Source organism: Salvelinus namaycush, unplaced genomic scaffold (assembly GCF_016432855.1).
Source record: "Salvelinus namaycush isolate Seneca unplaced genomic scaffold, SaNama_1.0 Scaffold1581, whole genome shotgun sequence".
In the NCBI taxonomy this organism is placed as follows: Eukaryota; Metazoa; Chordata; class Actinopteri; order Salmoniformes; family Salmonidae; genus Salvelinus; species Salvelinus namaycush.
In genome coordinates, this window is record NW_024058321.1 from 1,672 (window position 1) to 25,159 (window position 23,488).

At 43.4% G+C, this 23,488-nt stretch overlaps 1 protein-coding gene across 1 annotated transcript in view; it reads right to left on the reverse strand.

The window, feature by feature from the left end:
* Positions 1-612: 612 nt before the first annotated feature.
* The window catches only part of LOC120037130 (ras-related protein Rab-10-like), a gene marked incomplete at its 3' end in the record, with an annotated part of 28,431 nt that continues 5,555 nt past the window's right edge, over positions 613-23,488 (reverse strand). Inside the window, exons 2-5 of the mRNA XM_038983304.1 lie at positions 18,260-18,320; positions 14,764-14,902; positions 7,852-7,941; positions 613-721 (exon numbers count right to left, since the gene is read on the reverse strand). Coding sequence (XP_038839232.1) covers positions 613-721; positions 7,852-7,941; positions 14,764-14,902; positions 18,260-18,320 — 399 coding nt within the window. The remainder of the gene's footprint in view (positions 722-7,851; positions 7,942-14,763; positions 14,903-18,259; positions 18,321-23,488) is intronic.

Genomic DNA, 23,488 nt, shown 5'->3' on the forward strand with positions numbered 1-23,488 from the left:
ACCATCACACCTCCTCCTCCATGCTTCACTGTGGGAACCACACATGCGGAGATCATCCGTTCACTTACTCTGCGTCTCACAAACACGTCGATTGGAACCAAAAATAGCACATTTGGACCAAAGGACATATTTCCACCGGTCAAATGTCCAATGCTCGTGTTTTTTGGCCCAAGCAAGTCTCTTATTATTAATATTGGTGTCCTTTAGTAGTGTTTTCTTTGCAGCAATTCGACCATGAAGGCCTGATTCATGCAGTCTCCTTGAACTCTGTTAAGCATTTATTTGGACTGCAGATCCACAAATTAACTTTTAACAAGGCGCACCTATTCCAGGTGACTAACTCATGAAGCTGGTTGAGAGAATGCCAAGAGTGTGCAAAGCTGTCATCAAGGCAAAGGGTGGCTACTTTGAAGAATCTAAAATATATTTTGATTTGTTTAACAGTTTTTTGGTTACTACATGATTCCATATGTGTTATTTCATAGTTTTGATGTCGTCACTAATATTCTACAATGTAGAAAAAAGTCAAATAAAGAAAAACCCTGGAATGAGTAGGTGTGTCCAGACTTTTGACTGGTAGTGTACATACACACATGCTAGAGATACACACACCACCAACCTTTCTGAGGATGTCTTCTGCTAGCGTGAGGAAAGCCTTCTCGATGCTGATGTTGGCCTTAGCACTCGTCTCAAAAAACCTAATACCATGTTCTCTGGCAATCTGAGAGAGAGCGAAAGAGGACAGGACTGTTTTAATTACTATAACTCTATTACAAATGTAAGGGAAACAAACATATGCTACATGTTGCAGTAGACCTTCAGAAAAATAGAACAACGCAAAACATATCCTTGACTATCCAGCGAAGCAAACGATGCTAGCCCACTGAATGAATGACAAATGGACGGAATGGGCAATAATTGTGCAGGTTTGCTTCACAATCTAATTTAAAATGAGGCCTAACTGAATGATAAAGTTGATTTAATTTAGAACAACAGTGTAATGAGGTTGTGTTATGCCTGTTTATCAGCGTTGCCGCTCATGTTAATAATTTGACAGCTCGCCTTGCAGAATGATAACATTATCTTTTACGTTTTGACAGCTCGCCTTGCGGAATGATAACATTATCTTTTACGTTTTGACAGCTCGCCTTGCGGAATGATAACATTATCGTTTTGACAGCTCGCCTTGCAGAATGATAACATTATCGTTTTGACAGCTCGCCTTGGAGAATGATAACATTATCGTTTTGACAGCTCGCCTTGCAGAATGATAACATTATCGTTTTGACAGCTCGCCTTGCGGAATGATAACATTATCGTTTTGACAGCTCGCCTTGCAGAATGATAACATTATCGTTTACGTTTTGACAGCTCGCCTTGCAGAATGATAACATTATCTTTTACGTTTTGACAGCTCGCCTTGCAGAATGATAACATTATCGTTTTGACAGCTCGCCTTGCGGAATGATAACATTATCGTTTTGACAGCTCGCCTTGCGGAATGATAACATTATCGTTTTGACAGCTCGCCTTGCGGAATGATAACATTATCGTTTTGACAGCTCGCCTTGCGGAATGATAACATTATCGTTTTGACAGCTCGCCTTGCGGAATGATAACATTATCGTTTTGACAGCTCGCCTTGGAGAATGATAACATTATCTTTTACGTTTTGACAGCTCGCCTTGCAGAATGATAACATTATCGTTTTGACAGCTCGCCTTGCAGAATGATAACATTATCTTTTACGTTTTGACAGCTCGCCTTGGAGAATGATAACATTATCTTTTACGTTTTGACAGCTCGCCTTGCAGAATGATAACATTATCGTTTTGACAGCTCGCCTTGGAGAATGATAACATTATCTTTTACGTTTTGACAGCTCGCCTTGCAGAATGATAACATTATCGTTTTGACAGCTCGCCTTGCAGAATGATAACATTATCGTTTTGACAGCTCGCCTTGCAGAATGATAACATTATCGTTTTGACAGCTCGCCTTGCGGAATGATAACATTATCGTTTTGACAGCTCGCCTTGCGGAATGATAACATTATCGTTTTGACAGCTCGCCTTGCGGAATGATAACATTATCGTTTTGACAGCTCGCCTTGGAGAATGATAACATTATCTTTTACGTTTTGACAGCTCGCCTTGCAGAATGATAACATTATCGTTTTGACAGCTCGCCTTGGAGAATGATAACATTATCTTTTACGTTTTGACAGCTCGCCTTGCGGAATGATAACATTATCGTTTTGACAGCTCGCCTTGCAGAATGATAACATTATCGTTTTGACAGCTCGCCTTGCAGAATGATAACATTATCTTTTACGTTTTGACAGCTCGCCTTGCAGAATGATAACATTATCGTTTTGACAGCTCGCCTTGCGGAATGATAACATTATCGTTTTGACAGCTCGCCTTGGAGAATGATAACATTATCGTTTTGACAGCTCGCCTTGCGGAATGATAACATTATCTTTTTGACAGCTCGCCTTGGAGAATGATAACATTATCTTTTTGACAGCTCGCCTTGCGGAATGATAACATTATCTTTTACGTTTTGACAGCTCGCCTTGCGGAATGATAACATTATCGTTTTGACAGCTCGCCTTGCAGAATGATAACATTATCGTTTTGACAGCTCGCCTTGCAGAATGATAACATTATCTTTTACGTTTTGACAGCTCGCCTTGCAGAATGATAACATTATCGTTTTGACAGCTCGCCTTGCGGAATGATAACATTATCGTTTTGACAGCTCGCCTTGGAGAATGATAACATTATCGTTTTGACAGCTCGCCTTGCGGAATGATAACATTATCTTTTTGACAGCTCGCCTTGGAGAATGATAACATTATCTTTTTGACAGCTCGCCTTGCGGAATGATAACATTATCTTTTACGTTTTGACAGCTCGCCTTGCGGAATAATAACATTATCTTTTACTTTGTAAAAATAAACTGTTTCAGGACTGCTTGATTTACTGTAATTCCACTACTAATCTAATTTATTGTAGGGGAAATTATTTACTGTAATTCCACTACTAATCTAATTTATTGTAGGGGAAATTATTTACTGTAATTCCACTACTAATCTAATTTATTGTAGGGGAAATTATTTACTGTAATTCCACTACTAATCTAATTTATTGTAGGGAAATTATTTACTGTAATTCCACTACTAATCTAATTTATTGTAGGGGAAATTATTTACTGTAATTCCACTACTAATCTAATTTATTGTAGGGGAAATTATTTACTGTAATTCCACTACTAATCTAATTTATTGTAAGGGAAATGAACAGGCTACTTGTTGCAGAAGGCCTTTAGAATAATGCAAAACATATCCTTGACTTAATCCAAATTGATGAGCGGGAATCAAACGATGCCAGTCGGCCTGCATATCCAGCCAATCAAAACTACACCGAAAACAATTTCACACATAAAAAGAGTTAGCCTATAGACGAGATTAAATGGACAATAATATGATGAGTGACAAAATTATCAGCTGTCAAGTTGTACATGAAGAGATGGGTGCATCTTAGACAGATGCAGAGAAAGGAGCATCACAGTATCAAATCCTCCTTCAAAGTCACATGCAGATAAAACACTGATTTCTATATAGAAATCTGAAAGAGCATTTTCTGCCTTTTTTATAACACGTACTGTTGTCATATAACTCTTAATTCAATAGGTGCAGCTCTATTTCCAAATGTCACTTTTTCCAAGAAGATTCCTGCATTCACCACAATACCACTCCCGCAGCAGCATTGATTTGGCTACTAAGCAAACATTTGTAACATAACAAACGTAAAATATGCTATTTCTTTACAGTTGTTCATGCAATGGTGATTTGTTTAGGAATTCAGCAAAACATTTCACCAACATGGACGGTTAGATTATAATCTTCTTCATTTCTACTTTGTCAAACGAAAGTAGTTCCCTGAAGTCCTATCGGATCTTGTAGTCATGGCAGATAATATTCACATTTTTGGTGACTTTAATATTTACATGGAAAAGTCCACAGACCCATTCCAAAAGGCTTTCGGAGCCGTCATTGACTCAGTGCGTTTTGTCCAACATTCTCTGGACCTGCTCACTGCCACGGTCATACTCTGGACCTAGTTTTGTCCCATGGAATAAATGTTGTGCATCTTAATGTTTTTCCTTATAATCCTGGACTATCGGACCACCATTTTATCACGTTTGCAATCGCAACAAATAATCTGCTCAGACCCCAACCAAGGATCATCAAACGCTGTGCTATAAATTCTCTGACAACGCAAAGATTCCTAGATGTCCTTCCAAGACTCCCTCTACTTTCCCAAGGACGTCAGAGTAAAGAAATCAGTTAAATTGAGGAACTCAATTTAACCTTGCGTAATACCCTAGATGCAGTCTCACCCCTAAAAACAAAAAACATTTGTCATAAGAAACTAGCTCCCTGGTATACAGAAAATACCCGAGCTCTGAAGCAAGCTTCCAGAAGATTGGAACAGAAATGGCGCCACACCAAACTGGAAGTCTTCCGACTAGCTTGGAAAGACAGTACCGTGCAGTACCGAAGAGCCCTCACTGCTGCTCGATCATCCTACTTTTCCAACGTAATTGAGGAAAATAAGAACAATCCAAAATGTATTTTTGATACAGTCACAAAGCTAACTAAAAAGCAGCAGCAGCATTCCCCAAGAGAGGATGGCTTTCACTTCAGCAGTGATCAATTCATTAACTGACGAAAAGATCATGATCATTAAAAAGCAAATTATGGACTCCTCTTTAAATCTGCGTATTCCTCCAAAGCTCAGTTGTCCTGAGTCTGCACAACTCTGCCAGGACCTAGGATCAAGGGAGACACTCAAGTATTTTTAATACTACATCTTAACACAATGATGAAAATAATCATGGCCTCTAAACCTTCAAGCTGCATACTGGACCCTAATTCCAACTAAACTACTGAAAGAGCTGCTTCCTGTGCTTGGTCCTCCTATGTTGAACATAATAAACGGCTCCCTATCCTCCGAACGTGTACCAAACTCACTAAAAGTGGCAGTAATAAAGCCTCTCTTGAAAATGCCAAACCTTGACCCAGAAAATATTTAAAAAAACTACTGGCCTATATCGAATCTTCCATTCCTCTCAAAAAAAAAAAAAAAAGCTGTTCCGCAGCACCTCACTGCCTTCCTGAAGACCAATGTATGTATACGAAACGCTTCATTCTGGTTTGAGACCCCATCATAGCAAGACTGCACTCGTGAAGGTGGTAAATGACCTTGTAATGGCGTCAGACCGAGGCTCTGCATCTGTCCTCGTGCTCCTAGACCTTAAGGCTGCATTCGATACCATCGATCACCACATTCCTTTAGAGAGATTGGAAACCCAAATTGGTTTACACGGACAAGTTCTGGCCTGGTTTAGATCTTATCTGTCGGAAAGATATCAGTTTGTCTCTGTGAATGGTTTGTCCTCTGACAAATCAACTGTACATTTCGGTGTTCCTCAAGGTTCCGTTTTAGGACCACTATTGTTTTCACTATATATTTTACCTCTTGGGGATGTTATTCGAAAACATAATGTTAACTTTCACTGCTATGCGGACGACACACAGCTGTACATTTCGATGAAACATGGTGAAACCCCAAAACTGCCCTCCCTGGAAGCCTGTGTTTCAGACATAAGGAAGTGGATAGCAGCAAATGTTCTACTTTTAAACTTGGACAAAACAGAGATGCTAGTTCTAGGTCCCAAGAAACAAATATCTTCTGTTGGACCTGACAATGAATCTTGATGGTTGTACAGTCGTCTCAAAACTGCAGGACCTCGGCTTTACTCTGGACCCAGATCTCTCTTTTGACGAACATATCAAGACTGTTTCAAGAACAGCTTTTTCCATCTACCTAACATTGAAAAAAATCTAAAACTTTGTCCAAAAATAATGCCGAAAAATGTATCCATGCTTTTGTCACTTCTAGGTTAGACTACTGCAATGCTCTACTTTCCGGCTACCCGGATAAAGCACTAAATAAACTTCAGTTAGTGCTAAACACGGCTGCTAGAATCTTGACTAGAACCCAAAACATTGATCATATTACTCCAGTGCTAGCCTCTCTACACTGGCTTCCTGTTAAGGGAAGGGCTCATTTCAATGTTTTACTGCTGACCTACAAAGCGTTACATGGGCTTGCTCCTACCTATCTTTCCAATTTGGTCCTGCCGTACATACCTGCACGTACGCTACGGTCACAAGACGCAGGCCTCCTTATTGACCCTAAAATTTCGCAGCAAACAGCTGGAGGCAGGGCTTTCTCCTATAGAGCTCCATTTTTATGGAATGGTCTGCCTTCCCATGTGACAGACGCAGACTCGGTCTCGACCTTTAAGTCTTTACTGAAGACTTATCTCTTCAGTAGGTCCTATGACTGAGTGTAGTCTGGCCCAGGAGTGTGAAGGTAAACGGAAAGCCACTGGAGCAACGAACCGCCCTTGCTGTCTCTGCCTGGCCGGTTCCCCTCTCTCCACTGGGATTCTCTGCCTCTAACCCTATTACAGGGGCTGAGTCACTGGCTTACTGGTGCTCTTCCATGCCGTCCCTAGAAGGGGTGCGTCACTTGAGTGGGTTGAGTCACTGACGTGGTCTTCCTGTCCGGGTTGGCGCCCCCCCTCGGGTTTGTGGCGTGGGGGAGGTCTTCATGTGCTATACTCGGCTTTGTCTCAGGATAGTAAGTTGGTGATTGAAGATATCCCTCTAGTGGTGTGGGGGGCTGTGTTTTGGCAAAGTGGGTGGGGTTATATCCTTCCTGTTTGGCCCTGTCTGGCGGTATCGTCAGACGGTGCCACAGTGTCTCCCGACCCCTCCTGTCTCAGCCTCCAGTATTTATGCTGCAATAGTTTGTGTCGGGGGGCTAGGGTCAGTCTGTTATATCTGGAGTATTTCTCCTGTCTTATCCGGTGTACTGTGTGAATTTAAGACGGCTCTCTCTAATTCTCTCTCTTTCTCTCGGAAGACTTGAGCCCTAGGACCATGCCTCAGGACTACCTGGCCTGATGACTCCTTGCTGTCCCCAGTCCACCTGGTCGTGCTGCTGCTCCAGTTTCAACTGTTCTGCCTGCGGCTGTGGAACCCTGACCTGTTCACTGGACGTGCTAACTTGTCCCAGACCTGCTGTTTTCAACTCTCTAGAGACAGCAGGAGCGGTAGAGATACTCTGATCAGCTATGAAAAGCCAACTGACATTTACTTCTGAGGTGCTGACCTGTTGCACCCTCGACAACCACTGTGATTATTATTATTTGACCATGCTGGTCATCTATGAACATTTTGAACATTTTGGCCATGTTCTGTTATCATCTCCACCCGGCACAGCCAGAAGAGGACTGGCCACCCCTCATAGCCTGGTTCCTCTCTAGGTTTCTTCCTAGGTTACGGCCTTTCTAAGGAGTTTTTCCTAGCCACCGTGCTTCTACACCTGCATTGCTTGCTGTTTGGGGTTTTAGGCTGGGTTTCTGTACAGCACTTTGAGATATCAGCTGATGTAAGAAGGGATTTATAAATACATTTGATTGATAGAATTATACAAAACATATCATTGAGTATCTAAACAAATAACTATATATATATCTTATTTAAATATATGTATTTCCACAAATATTTCTTCATGCAATGAATCCTAGATAAGTTACTACACCATTTATCATATATATATCAAGCGTTGGGTCGTACATTTGCTGCACATTGCAGGTTGACATGCATCTGATGCTAACAGCGACGCCTGGCAACGTTCTCTGCCAGGCTGAAAGGCGTGTCTACTGTTAAAACAACATGGAGCCTATTGAAATGATAGTTTGTCTTACCTGCTCTCCCTTGGCTTTTGGTACCACCCTCTTGTCCTCCATGTCACACTTGTTGCCTAGCAGCATTCTCTCCACGTCCTCGTTGGCATGCTGAAACACATGTTACAGACTAACTCCAACCCCATCACACAACACCCCGGCGCGTCGTCGTAGCGACTGACCCCGGCGCGTCGTCGTACAGACTGACCCCAACAGTCTGTACTATGTGTTGGGGTTAGTTAGTCTGTACGATGATGGGGTTAGATTGTCTGTACAGACTAACCCCATCATAGTGCAGGCTAACCCCATCATAGTGCAGACTAACCCCATCATAGTGCAGACTAACCCCATCATAGTACAGACTAACCCCAACATAGTACAGACTAACCCCATCATAGTAGAGACTAACCCCATCATAGTAGAGACTAACCCCATCATAGTACAGACTAACCCCATCATAGTACAGACTAACCCCATCATAGTACAGACTAACCCCATCATAGTACAGACTAACCCCATCATAGTACAGACTAACCCCATCATAGTACAGACTAACCCCATCATAGTACAGACTAACCCCATCATAGTAGACTAACCCCATCATAGTACAGACTAACCCCATCATAGTACAGACTAACCCCATCATAGTACAGACTAACCCCATCATAGTACAGACTAACCCCATCATAGTACAGACTAACCCCATCATAGTACAGACTAACCCCATCATAGTACAGACTAACCCCATCATAGTGCAGACTAACCCCATCATAGTGCAGACTAACCCCATCATAGTGCAGACTAACCCCATCATAGTGCAGACTAACCCCATCATAGTACAGACTAACCCCATCATAGTACAGACTAACCCCATCATAGTACAGACTAACCCCATCATAGTACAGACTAACCCCATCATAGTACAGACTAACCCCATCATAGTACAGACTAACCCCATCATAGTACAGACTAACCCCATCATAGTACAGACTAACCCCATCATAGTACAGACTAACCCCATCATAGTACAGACTAACCCCATCATAGTACAGACTAACCCCATCATAGTACAGACTAACCCCATCATAGTACAGACTAACCCCATCATAGTACAGACTAACCCCATCATAGTACAGACTAACCCCATCATAGTACAGACTAACCCCAACATAGTACAGACTAACCCCATCATAGTACAGACTAACCCCATCATAGTAGACTAACCCCATCATAGTACAGACTAACCCCAACATAGTACAGACTAACCCCAACATAGTACAGACTAACCCCATCATAGTACAGACTAACCCCATCATAGTACAGACTAACCCCAACATAGTACAGACTAACCCCATCATAGTACAGACTAACCCCATCATAGTACAGACTAACCCCATCATAGTACAGACTAACCCCATCATAGTACAGACTAACCCCATCATAGTACAGACTAACCCCATCATAGTACAGACTAACCCCATCATAGTACAGACTAACCCCATCAGACTAACCCCATCAGACTAACCCCATCAGACTAACCCCATCAGACTAACCCCATCAGACTAACCCCATCATAGTACAGACTAACCCCATCATAGTACAGACTAACCCCATCATAGTACAGACTAACCCCATCATAGTACAGACTAACCCCATCATAGTAGACTAACCCCATCATAATACAGACTAACCCCATCATAGTACAGACTAACCCCATCATAGTACAGACTAACCCCAACATAGTACAGACTAACCCCAACATAGTACAGACTAACCCCAACATAGTACAGACTAACCCCAACATAGTACAGACTAACCCCATCATAATACAGACTAACCCCATCATAATACAGACTAACCCCATCATAGTACAGACTAACCCCATCATAGTACAGACTAACCCCATCATAGTACAGACTAACCCCATCATAGTACAGACTAACCCCATCATAGTACAGACTAACCCCATCATAGTACAGACTAACCCCATCATAGTACAGACTAACCCCATCATAGTACAGACTAACCCCATCATAATACAGACTAACCCCATCATAGTACAGACTAACCCCATCATAGTACAGACTAACCCCATCATAGTACAGACTAACCCCATCATAGTACAGACTAACCCCATCATAGTACAGACTAACCCCATCATAGTACAGACTAACCCCATCATAATACAGACTAACCCCATCATAATACAGACTAACCCCATCATAGTACAGACTAACCCCATCATAGTACAGACTAACCCCAACATAGTACAGACTAACCCCAACATAGTACAGACTAACCCCAACATAGTACAGCCTAACCCCAACATTGTACTATGATGGGGTTAGTCTGTACTATGTTGGGGTTAGGCTGTACTATGTTGGGGTTAGTCTGTACTATGTTGGGGTTAGTCTGTACTGACTAACCCCAACATAGTACAGACTAACCCCATCATAGTACAGACTAACCCCATCATAGTACAGACTAACCCCATCATAGTAGACTAACCCCATCATAGTAGACTAACCCCATCATAATACAGACTAACCCCATCATAGTACAGACTAACCCCATCATAGTACAGACTAACCCCAACATAGTACAGACTAACCCCAACATAGTACAGACTAACCCCATCATAGTACAGACTAACCCCATCATAGTACAGACTAACCCCATCAGGCTAACCCCATCATAGTACAGACTAACCCCATCATAGTGCAGACTAACCCCATCATAGTAGACTAACCCCATCATAGTACAGACTAACCCCATCATAGTACAGACTAACCCCATCATAGTACAGACTAACCCCATCATAGTACAGACTAACCCCATCATAGTACAGACTAACCCCATCATAGTACAGACTAACCCCATCATAGTACAGACTAACCCCATCATAGTACAGACTAACCCCATCATAGTACAGACTAACCCCATCATAGTACAGACTAACCCCATCATAGTACAGACTAACCCCATCATAGTACAGACTAACCCCATCATAGTACAGACTAACCCCATCATAGTACAGACTAACCCCATCATAGTACAGACTAACCCCATCATAGTACAGACTAACCCCATCATAGTACAGACTAACCCCATCATAGTACAGACTAACCCCATCATAGTACAGACTAACCCCAACATAGTACAGACTAACCCCAACATAGTACAGACTAACCCCAACATAGTACAGACTAACCCCAACATAGTACAGACTAACCCCAACATAGTACAGACTAACCCCATCATAGTACAGACTAACCCCATCATAGTACAGACTAACCCCATCATAGTACAGACTAACCCCATCATAGTAGACTAACCCCATCATAGTAGACTAACCCCATCATAGTACAGACTAACCCCATCATAGTACAGACTAACCCCATCATAGTACAGACTAACCCCATCATAGTACAGACTAACCCCATCCAGCATCTCTCTGAATGCTGCATTGAATGCTTTAGCAGGATTCTCTCTTCACAACTATATAACGTGTGTGTGTGTGTGTGTGTGTGTGTGTGTGTGTCTGTACAGTGTGTGTATGTGTCTGTACAGTGTGTGTGTGTACAGTGTGTGTGTGTGTGTGTGTGTATACACACTACCATTCAAAAGTTTGGGGTCACTTAGAAATGTTTTTGTTTTTGAAAGAAAAGCACTTTTTTTCTTCCATTAACTTGATCAGAAATACAGTGTAGACACTGTTAAAGCTGTAAATGACTATTGTAGCTGGAAACGGCTGATTTTATATGGAATATCTACATAGGCGTACAGAGACCCATTATCAGCAACCATCACTCCTGTGTTCAAATGACACGCTGTGTTAGCTAATCCAAGGTTATCATTTTAAAAGGCTAATTGATCATTAGAAAACCCTTTTGCAATTATATTAACAGAGCTGAAAACTGTTGTCTGATTAAAGAAGCAATAAAACTGGCCTTCTTTAGACTAGTTGAGTATCTGGAGTATCAGCATTTGTGGGTTCGATTACAGGCTCAAAATGGCCAGAAACAAAGACCTTTCTTCTGAAACTCGTCAGTCTATTCTTGTTCTGAGAAATTAAGGCTATTCCTTGTGAGAAATTGCCAAGAAACTGAAGATCTCGTACAACGCTGTGTACTATTCCCTTCACAGAGCAGTGCAAACTGTCTCTAACCAGAATAGAAAGAGGAGTGGGAGGCCCCAGTGCACAACTTAACAAGAGGACAAGTACATTAGAGTGTCTAGTTTGAGAAACAGATGCCTCGCAAGTCCTCAACTGGCAGCTTCATTAAATAGTACCCGCAAAACACCAGTCTCTGGTCTGATGAAACAAAAATAGAACTGTTTGGCACTAATGATCATCGTTCTGTTTGGAGGAAAAAGGGGGACGCTTGCAAGCCGAAGAACAACATCCCAACAGTGAAGCACGGGGGTGGCAGCATCATGTTGTGGGGGTGCTTAGCTGCAGGAGGGACTGAACTTCAAAAAATAGATGGCATCATGAGGTAGGAAAATTATGTGGATATATTGAAGCAACATCTCAAGACCTCAAATGAAAGTTTATTTGTCATGTGCGTCAAATACAACAGGTGTAGTAGACCTTACAGTGAAATGAGGCTTACAGGCTCTAACCAATAGCGCACAAAAGGTATTAGGTGAACGATAAAGAAGTAAAACAGTAAAAAGACAGTCTGGAACTTAAAACCGCCATAAAATAGCCACACTACGGTTTGCAACTACACATGGGGACAAAGATCGTACTTTTTGGAGAAATGTCCTCTGGTCTGATGAAACAAAAGTAGCCAACTGTTTGGCCATAATGACCATCGTTATGTTTGGAGGGAAAAGGGGGAGGCTTGCAAGCTGAAGAAAACCATCCCAACCGTGAAGCACGGGGGTGGCAGCATCATGTTGTGGGGGTGCTTTTCTGTAGGAGGGACTGGTGCACTTCACACAAACAAATGGCATCATGAGAAAGGAAAATGATGTGGATATATTGAAGCAGCATCTCAAGACATCAGTCAGGAAGTTAAAGCTTGGTCGCAAATGGGTCTTCCAAATGGACAATGACCCCAAGCATACTTCCAAAGTCGTGGCAAAATGGCATAAGGACAACAAAGTCAAGGTATTGAAGTGGCCATCACAAAGCCCTGACCTCAATCCTATAGAACATTTGTGGGCAGAACTGAAAAAGCGTGTGCGAGCAAGGAGGCCTACAAACCTGATTCAGTTACACCAGCTCTGTCAGGAGGAATGGGCCAAAATTCACCCAACTTATTGTGGGAAGCTTGTGGAAGGCTACCTGAAACATTTGACCCAAGTTTAAACAATTTAAAGGCAATGCTACCAAATACTAATTGAGTGTATGTGAACTTCTGACCCACTGGGAATGTGATGAAAGAAATACAAGCTGAAATATATCATTCTCTCTACTATTATTCTGACATTTCACATTCTTAAAATAAACTGATTTTAAATGTATTATGCTGAGGTGCATGTAAACTTCCGACTTCAACTGTATCTCTATCTATATTTGTGTGAGAATGTGCGTGTGTATAATGTGTGTGTGTGTGCGCGTGTGCGCGTGTGTATAATCTGTTTGTACCTCGTCGATGTTGCGTATAATGTGTGTGTGTGTATAATGTGTGTGTGTGTATAATGTGTGTGTGTGTGTGTGTGTGTGTGTGTGTGTATAATGTGTGTGTGTGTGTGTGTGTGTGTGTGTGTGTGTGTGTGTGTGTGTGTGTGTGTATAATGTGTGTGTGTGTGTGTATAATGTGTGTGTGTGTATAATGTGTGTGTGTGTATAATGTGTGTGTGTGTGTATAATGTGTGTGTGTGTGTATAATGTGTGTGTGTGTGTATAATGTGTGTGTGTGTGTATAATGTGTGTGTGTGTGTGTGTGTGTGTGTGTGTGTGTGTGTGTGTGTATAATGTGTGTGTGTGTGTGTGTATAATGTGTGTGTGTGTGTGTGTATAATGTGTGTGTGTATAATGTGTGTGTGTGTGTGTATAATGTGTGTGTGTGTGTGTATAATGTGTGTGTATAATGTGTGTGTGTGTGTGTGTGTGTGTAGGTGTGTGTGTGTGTGTGTGTGTATAATGTGTGTGTGTGTGTGTATAATGTGTGTGTGTGTGTGTATAATGTGTGTGTGTGTGTGTATAATGTGTGTGTGTGTGTGCGTGTGTATAATGTGTGTGTGTGTATAATGTGTGTGTGTGTGTGTATAATGTGTGTGTGTGTATAATGTGTGTGTGTGTATAATGTGTGTGTGTGTGTGTATAATGTGTGCGTGTGTATAATGTGTGTGTGTGTATAATGTGTGTGTGTGTGTGTGTATAATGTGTGTGTGTGTGTGTGTATAATGTGTGTGTGTGTGTGTATAATGTGTGTGTATCGTGTGTGTGTATAATGTGTGTTTTGTGTATAATGTGTGTGTGTGATGTGTGTATAATGTGTGTGTATAATATGTGTGTGTGTGATGTGTGTATAATGTGTGTTTTGTGTATAATGTGTGTGTATAATGTGTGTGTGTGTGATGTGTGTATAATGTGTGTGTATAATGTGTGTATACTGTGTGTGTATAATGTGTGTATAATGTGTGTATAATGTGTGTGTGTGTGTGTGTATAATGTGTGTGTGTGTGTCTGTGTATAATGTGTGTCTGTGTATAATGTGTGTCTGTGTATAATGTGTGTCTGTGTATAATGTGTGTCTGTGTATAATGTGTGTCTGTGTATAATGTGTGTCTGTATGTGTGTGTCTGTGTATCTATGTGTGTCTGTGTATAATGTGTGTATAATGTGTATAATGTGTGTGTGTGTGTGTGTATATGTGTGTGTGTGTGTGTGTGTGTGTGTGTGTGTGTGTGTGTGTGTGTGTGTGTGTGTGTGTGTGTGTGTGTGTGTGTGTGTGTGTGTGTATAATGTGTGTGTACCTCGTCGATGTTGCGGAGCCACTTGCTGATGTTCTCGAAGCTCTTGGCGTTGGTGATGTCATAGACCAGCATGATGCCCATGGCGCCTCGATAGTAGGACGTGGTGATGGTGTGGAACCGCTCCTGACCAGCTGTGTCCCTGTTAAACACATTATATACAGTTGAAGTGGGAAGTTTACATGCACATTAGCCAATTACATTTAAATCAGTTTTTCACAATTCCTGACATTTAATCCTAGTAAAAATTCCCTGTCTTAGGTCAGTTAAAATAAAGTGGTGATCCTAAGAATGTGAAATGTCAGAATAATAGAGAATTATTTATTTCAGCTTTTATTTATTTCATCACATACCCAGTGGGTCAGAAGTCTACACAGGGCTTTGTGATGGCCACTCCAATACCTTGACTTTGTTGTCCTTAAGTCATTTGCCACAACTTTGGAAGTATGCTTGGGGTCATTGTCCATTTGGAAGACCCATTTGCGACCAAGCTTTAACTTCCTGACTGATGTCTTGAGATGTTGCTTCAATATATGCACATAATTTTACTTCCTCATGATGCCATCTATTTTGTGAAGTGCACCAGTCCCTCCTGCAGCAAAGCACCCCCACAACATGATGCTGCCACCCCCGTGCTTCACGGTTGGGATAGTGTTCTTCGGCTTGCAAGCCTCCCCCTTTTTCCTCCAAACATAACGATGGTCATTAATGCCAAACAGTTTTATTTTTGTTTAATCAGACGAGAGAACATTTCTCCAAAAAGTACGATCTTTGTCCCCATGTGCAGTTGCAAACCGTAGTCTGGCTATTTTATGGCGGTTTTGGAGCAGTGGCTTCTTCCTTGATGAGCGGCCTTTCAGGTTATGTCGATATAGGACTTGTTTTACTGTGGATATAGATACTTTTGTACCTGTTTCCTCCAGCGTCTTCACAAGGTCCTTTGCTGTTCTGGGATTGATTTGCACTTTTCTCACCAAAGTACGTTCATCTCTAGGAGACAGAACGCGTCTCCTTCCTGAGCGGTATGACGGCTGCGTGGTCCCATGGTGTTTATACTTGCGTACTATTGTTTGTACAGACGACCGTGGTACCTTCAGGCATTTGGAAATTGCTCCTCAGGATGAACCAGACTTGGAGGTCTACAAGTAATAAATAAAAGCTGAAATAAATCATTCTCTCTACTATTATTCTGACATTTCACATTCTTAAAATAAAAGTGGTGATCCTAACTGACCTAAGACAGGGAATTTTCTTAAATGTATTTGGCTAAGGTGTATGTGAACTTCCGACTTCAACTGTATATACAGATACACGGTTGGACACTTATTCATTCAAGGGTTTTTATTTTTACTATTTTCTACATTGTAGAATAATAGTGAAGACATCAAAACTATGAAATAACACATATGGAATCATGTTGTAACCAAAAAAAGATTATTCAAAGTAGCCACCCTTTGCCTTGACAGCTTATCACACTTTTTAAACTCCTGGCATTCTCTCAAGCATCTTCATGAGGAATGCTTTTCCAACAGTCTTGAAGGAGTTCCCACATATGCTGAGCACTTGTTGGCTGCCTTTCCTTCACTCTGCGGTCCAACTCATCCAAATTGATTCTAGGTCGGGTGATTGTGGAGGCCAAGTCATCTGATGCAGCACTCCATGACTCTCCTTCTTGGTCAAATAGCCCTTACACAGCATGGAGCTGTGTTGAGTCATTGTCCTGTTGAAAAACAAATGACAGTCCCACTAAGTGCAAACCAGATGGGATGGCGTATCACTGCAGGTGTATGTGGTGCCTTCCCTCTTAAATAAATCACCGACAGTGTCACCAGCAAAGCATCCCCACACCATCACACCTCCTCCTCCATGCTTCACTGTAGGAACCACACATGTGGAGATCATCCATTCACCTACTCTGCGTCTCACAAAGACATGGCGGTTGGAACCAAACATCTCAAATTTGGACTCATCAGACCAAAGAACAGATTTCCACCAGTCTAATGTCCATTGGTTGTGTTTCTTGGCCCAAGCAAGTCTCTTCTTCTTATTGGTGTTCTTTAGTAGTGTTTTTTTTGTTGCAGCAATTCGACCATGAAGGCCTGATTCACACAGTCTCCTCTGAACAGTTGATGTTGAGATGTCTGTTATTTGAACTCTGTGAAGCATTTATTTGGGCTCCAATCTGAGGCGAGTAAATCTAATGAACTTATCCTCTGCAGCAGAGGAAACTCTGGGTCTTCCTTTCCTGTGGCGGTCCTCATGAGAGCCAGTTTCATCATAGCACTTGATGCTGTTTGCAACTGCACTTGAAGAAATTTAAAAGTTCCTGAAATTTTCTGGAATGACTGACCTTCATGTCTTAAAGTAATGGACTGCCATTTCTCTTTGCTTATTTGAGCTGTTCTTGACATAATAGGGACTTGGTATTTTACCAAAATCGGGCCATCTTCTGTTTACCACCCCTACCCCTACCTTGTCACAACACAACTGATTGGCTCAAACGCAATAAGGAAATAAATTCCACAAATTACCTTTTAACAAGGCACACCTGTTAACTGAAATGCATTCCAGGTGACTACCTCATGAAGCTGGTTGAGAGAATGCCAAGAGTGTGCAAAGCTGTCATCAAGGCAAAGGGTGGCTACTAAAATATATTTCTATTTGTTTAACCCTTTAGGAGCGGCTTCAGGACAAGTCTCTGAATGTCCTTGAGTGTCCCAGCCAGAGCCCGGAGTTGAACCCGATCGAACATCTCTGGAGAGACCTGAAAATAGCTGTGCAGCGACGCTCCCCATCCAACCTGACAGAGCTTGAGAGGATCTGCAGAGAAGAATGGGAGAAACTCCCCAAATACAGGTGTGCCAAGCTTGTAGCGTCATACATAAAAAGACTCGAAGCTGTAATCGCTGCCAAAGGTTAAAGTACTGAGTAAAAGGTCTGAATACTTATGTAAATGTAATATTAAAAAAATGTATTTTGCCCTCAGAACAACCTGAATTCATCAGGGCATGGACTCAACAAGGTGTTGAAAGCATTCCACATGGATGCTGGTCCATGTTGATCATAACGCATCCCACAGTGGTGTCAAGTTGGTTGGATGTCCTTTGGGTGGTGGACCATTCTTGAGCACGGAAAACCCAGCAGCTTTGCAGTTCTAGACACAAACCGGTGCGCCTGGCACCTACTACCATTCCCCATTCAAAGGCACCTACATTTTGCCCTGCCCATTCACCCTCTGAATGACACAAATACACAATCCATGTCTCAAGGTTTAAAAAGCCTCCTTTAACCTGTCTCCTCCCCTTCATCTACACTGATTGAAGTGGATTTAACAAGTGACATCAATAAGGGATCATAGCTTTCACCTGGATTCACCTGGTCAGTCTGTGTCATGGACAGAGCAGGTGTCCTTAATGTTTTATGCACTCACTGTAGCAGGTGGTGATGGCGTTGAACCGCTCCGATGCCTCCCTGTTACACACACACCTCCTCCACTCACCATATCTGTAGTTTGATCTTCTTTCCTTGGAGTTCAACAGTTTTGATCTTGAAGTCTATTCCTGGAAAACACACAGAAACAAAGAAGCGCACATTAATATAGAGCAGAGCCCATTAAAAGGTCTGTTATAGACCCAACTCATTTCAGAAAGAAATGTAAATAATAGATCTGTCACTCACCGCAAACAAGTCTGATAAGCATTATCCATTCTATGTGCAATTTTTCTATGCTTCAGAAGTTTGATTTTGGTTTCTTTTTACTTTCAGTTTTGTACATCATGTGAAAAAATGTAACAATTTTAGAACCCAGGAAATGAGGTATTTAATATAGGTATCCTTTAAAGCAGGAATGTCAACAGTAGGGCTGTCCAACTCAAAATAATATATTGGCAGATCAAAAGCAGTCTTTTGAGCAAGTTCAAAATGTTTAAGTGTATTTTTCATATATAGACCTATGTGTTTTAATTAAAATCAATTATACGCACCGAGATTGTCGGATGCTTTAAGCACACTGACAAAATAATTCAGACACAAATGACACAAGGGAGGGAGAGAGACCTGCTACCGACCCAACCATCCTCCTACCTGAAGGAGCCAGAGACCTGCTACCAACCCGACCATCCTCCTACCTGAAGGAGCCAGAGACCTGCTACCAACCCGACCATCCTCCTACCTGAAGGAGCCAGAGACCTGCTACCGACCCAACCATCCTCCCACCTGAAGGAGCCAGAGACCTGCTACCGACCCAACCATCCTCCCACCTGAAGGAGCCAGAGACCTGCTACCAACCCAACCATCCTCCCACCTGAAGGAGCCAGAGACCTGCTACCGACCCAACCATCCTCCCACCTGAAGGAGCCAGAGACCTGCTACCGACCCGACCATCCTCCTACCTGAAGGAGCCAGAGACCTGCTACCGACCCAACCATCCTCCCACCTGAAGGAGCCAGAGACCTGCTACCGACCCAACCATCCTCCCACCTGAAGGAGCCAGAGACCTGCTACCGACCCAACCATCCTCCCACCTGAAGGAGCCAGAGACCTGCTACCGACCCAACCATCCTCCCACCTGGAGCCAGAGACCTGCTACCGACCCAACCATCGTCCCACCTGAAGGAGCCAGAGACCTGCTACCGACCCAACCATCGTCCCACCTGAAGGAGCCAGAGACCTGCTACCGACCCAACCATCCTCCCACCTGAAGGAGCCAGAGACCTGCTACCGACCATCCTCCTACCTGAAGGAGCCAGAGACCTGCTACCGACCATCCTCCTACCTGAAGGAGCCAGAGACCTGCTACCGACCCGACCATCCTCCCACCTGGAGCCAGAGACCTGCTACCGACCCGACCATCCTCCTACCTGAAGGAGCCAGAGACCTGCTACCGACCATCCTCCTACCTGAAGGAGCCAGAGACCTGCTACCGACCCAACCATTCTCCTACCTGAAGGAGCCAGAGACCTGCTACCGCCCGACCATCCTCCTACCTGAAGGAGCCAGAGACCTGCTACCGACCCGACCATCCTCCTACCTGAAGGAGCCAGAGACCTGCTACCGACCCGACCATCCTCCTACCTGAAGGAGCCAGAGACCTGCTACCGACCCGACCATCCTCCTACCTGAAGGAGCCAGAGACCTGCTACCAACCCAACCATCCTCCTACCACTCCTGAAGGTGCCAGTAATTAGCTACAACCAGGGGTCAGCAAACTGTTTCAGTCGAGTGCCAATTTGCCATTTTCACTGATCTGCATGCCAGTTAGGGTTTTCATATGCATGTTTTCGTAGAACAGTTTCATTTCATTTATAATAACGTCTTTGAATCTCAAAATCATTGTTATGTGGTTAATATTCTAAATGATAAATAAACAAACTTCTATTGCCAACTCTGTAAAAACAGCCTACATAAAACAAACAAATAAAAACATTGCAGCCTGCAAGTAGAAAATATCCTGATGAAAATAAATATGCAATAAATCACATTTGGATCTGTTGGGGCGGTATACGAATTGGAGTGGGTATAAAGGTTTCCGGGATAATGGTGTTTTTGTGAGTCATTGCCAGCCTTTCAAAGCACTTTATGGCTATGAACCTGAGAGCTACAGGGCAGTAGTCATTTAGGCAGGTTACCTTCACATTCTTGGGCACAGGGACTATGGTGGTCTGCTTGAAACATGTAGGCATTACAGACTGGGTCAGGGAGAGGTTGAAAATATCAGTGTAGACACTTGACAGTTGGTCAGCACATGCTCGGAGTACATGCCCTAGTAATCCGTCTGGTCCCTCGGCCTTGTGAATGACCCGTTTAAATAGGTTTCGCTCACATCGGCTACAGAGAGCATGATCACACAGTCATCGAGAACCGCTGGTGCTCTCATGCATGGTTAAGTGTTGCTTGCCTCGAAGCGAGCATGAAAATCATTTAGCCTTTCATGCTCCCGCGTGGCGCAGCGGTCTAAGGCACTGCATCCCAGTGCAAGAGGCGTCACTACAGTCCCTGGTTCGAATCCAGCCTGTATGACATCCGGCCAGCCCATAGGGCGGTGCACAATCGGCCCAGTGTCGTCCGGGTTTGGCTGGGGTACGCCGTCATTGTAAATAAAAATTTGTTCAGTCTTCATTGACCTGCCAAGGCTTTCGACTCTGTCAATCACTGCATTCTTATTGGCAGACTCAACAGCCTTGGTTTCTCAAGTGACTGCCTCGCGTGGTTCACCAACTACTTCTCAGACAGAGTTCAGTGTGTCAATCGGAGGGCCTGTTGTCCGGACCTCTGGCAGTCTCTATGGGGGTGCCACGGGATTCAATTCTCAGGCCGACTCTTCTCTGTATACATCAATGATGTCCCTCTTGCTGCTGGTGATTCTCAGATCCACCTCTACGCAGACGACACCATTCTGTATACATCTGGCCCTTCTTTGGACACTGTGTTAACAAACCTCCAGACGAGCTTCAATGCCATACAACACTCCTTCCGTGGGCTCCAACTGCTCTTAAATGCAAGTAAACCTAAATGCATGCTCTTCAACCGATCGCTGCCCGCACCCTCCCGCCCGTTCAGCATCACTACTCTGGACGGTTCTGACTGATGTGGACAACTACAAATACCTAGGTGTCTGGTTAGACTGTAAACTCTCCTTCCAGACTCACATTAAGCATCTCCAATCCAAATTAAATCTAGAATCGGCTTCCTATTTCGCAACAAAGCCTCCTTCACTCATGCTGCCAAACATACCCTCGCAAAACTGACTATCCTATCGATCCTTGACTTCGGCGATGTCATTTACAAAATAGCCTCCAACACTCTACTCAGCAAATTGGATGTAGTCTATCACAGTGCCATCTGTTGTCACCAAAGCCCCATGTACTACCCACCACTGATACTGTATGCTCTCATTGGCTGGCTCTCGCTTCATATTGGTCGCCAAACCCACTGGCTCCAGGTCAACTAAGTATTCTATAAGTCTATGCTAGGTAAAGCCACGCCTTATCTCAGCTCACTGGTCACCATAGCAGCACCCACCCGTAGCACACGCTCCAGCAGGTATATTTCACTGGTCATCCCCAAACCCAACACCTCCTTTGGCTGCCTTTCCTTCCAGTTCTCTGCTGCCAATGACTGGAACGAATTGCAAAAATCACTGAAGCTGGAGACTTGTTTCTCCCTCACTAACTTTAAGCATCAGCTGTCAGAGCAGCTTACCGATCATTGCACCTGTACACAGCCCATCTGCAAGTAGCCCATCCAACTACCTCATCCCCATACTGTTATTTTATTTATTTTGCTCCTTCGCACCCTAATATCTCTACTTGCACACTCATCTTCTACACATCTATCACTCCAGTGTTTAATTGCTATATTGTAATTATCTTGCCACTATGGCCTATTTATTGCCTTACCTCCCTAATCTTACTACATTTGCACACACTGTACATAGACTTTTTCTATTGTGTTATTGACTGTACGTTTGTTTATTCCATGTGTAACTCTGTGTTGTTGTTTGTGTCGTACTGCTTTGCTTTATCTTGGCCAGGTCGCAGTTGTAAATGAGAACCTGTTCTCAACTGGCCTACCTGGTTAAATAAAAAATAACATACAAAGTACATTTAAAAAAGAGACAGACAGACAAAAACACTGAGAGAGAGAGAGACAGACACACACCGAGAGAGAGACAGACACACACACCGAACATGTGTAAATATTTGTATGAACATGAAAAGATTCAAACACTGACAAACTGAACAAGTTCCGCAGACATGTGACTAACAGAAATGGAATGTGTCCCTGAACAAAGGGGGGATTAAAATCAAAAGTAACAGTCAGTATCTGGTGTGGCCACCAGCTGCATTAAGTACTGCAGTGCATCTCCTCCTCATGGACTGCACCAGATTTGCCAGTTATTGCTGTGAGATGTTACCCCACTCTTCCACCAAGGCACCTGCAATTTTCCCGGACATTTCTGGGGGGGGGAGGGGGAATGGCCCTAGCCCTCACCCTCCGATACAACAGGTCCCAAACGTGCTCAATGGGTATTGAGATCCGGGCTCCTCGCTGGCAATGGCAGAACACTGACATTCCTGTCTTGCAGGAAATCAGCCATACTGCTCGTTCTGTGCGTGGTGGCATTGTCATGCTGGAGGGTCATGTCAGGATGAGCCTGCAGGAAGGGTACCACATGAGGGAGGAGGATGTCTTCCCTGTAACGCACAGCGTTGAAATTGCCTGCAATGTCCGATGATGCTGTGACACACCGCCCCAGTCCATGACGGACCCTCCACCTCCAAAATCGATCCCACTCCAGAGTACAGGCCTTGGTGTAACGCTCATTCCTTCGATGATAAAAGTGAATACATCCGGCGCCGACAGAGATGGCCGCTTCGCGTTCTTAGGAAACTATGCAGTATTTGTTTTTTTATGTATTACACTGTTACCCCAGGAAATCTTAAGTCTTATTACATACAGCCGGGAGGAACTATTGGATATAAGAGCAACGTCAACTTACCAACATTACGACCAGGAATACGACTTTCCCAAAGCGGCTCCTCTGTTTAGACCACCACCCAGGACAATGAATCGGATCCCAGCAGGCGACTTAAAACAAAGGCGCCGCAGAAGGGGCAGACGTCATCTGTTCAGGCTCCGTAGACGGGCACATCGCCCACCGCTCCCGAGTAGACTACTAGCCAATGTAGACAAAATCCGAGCAAGGGTTGCCTTCCAGAGAGACATC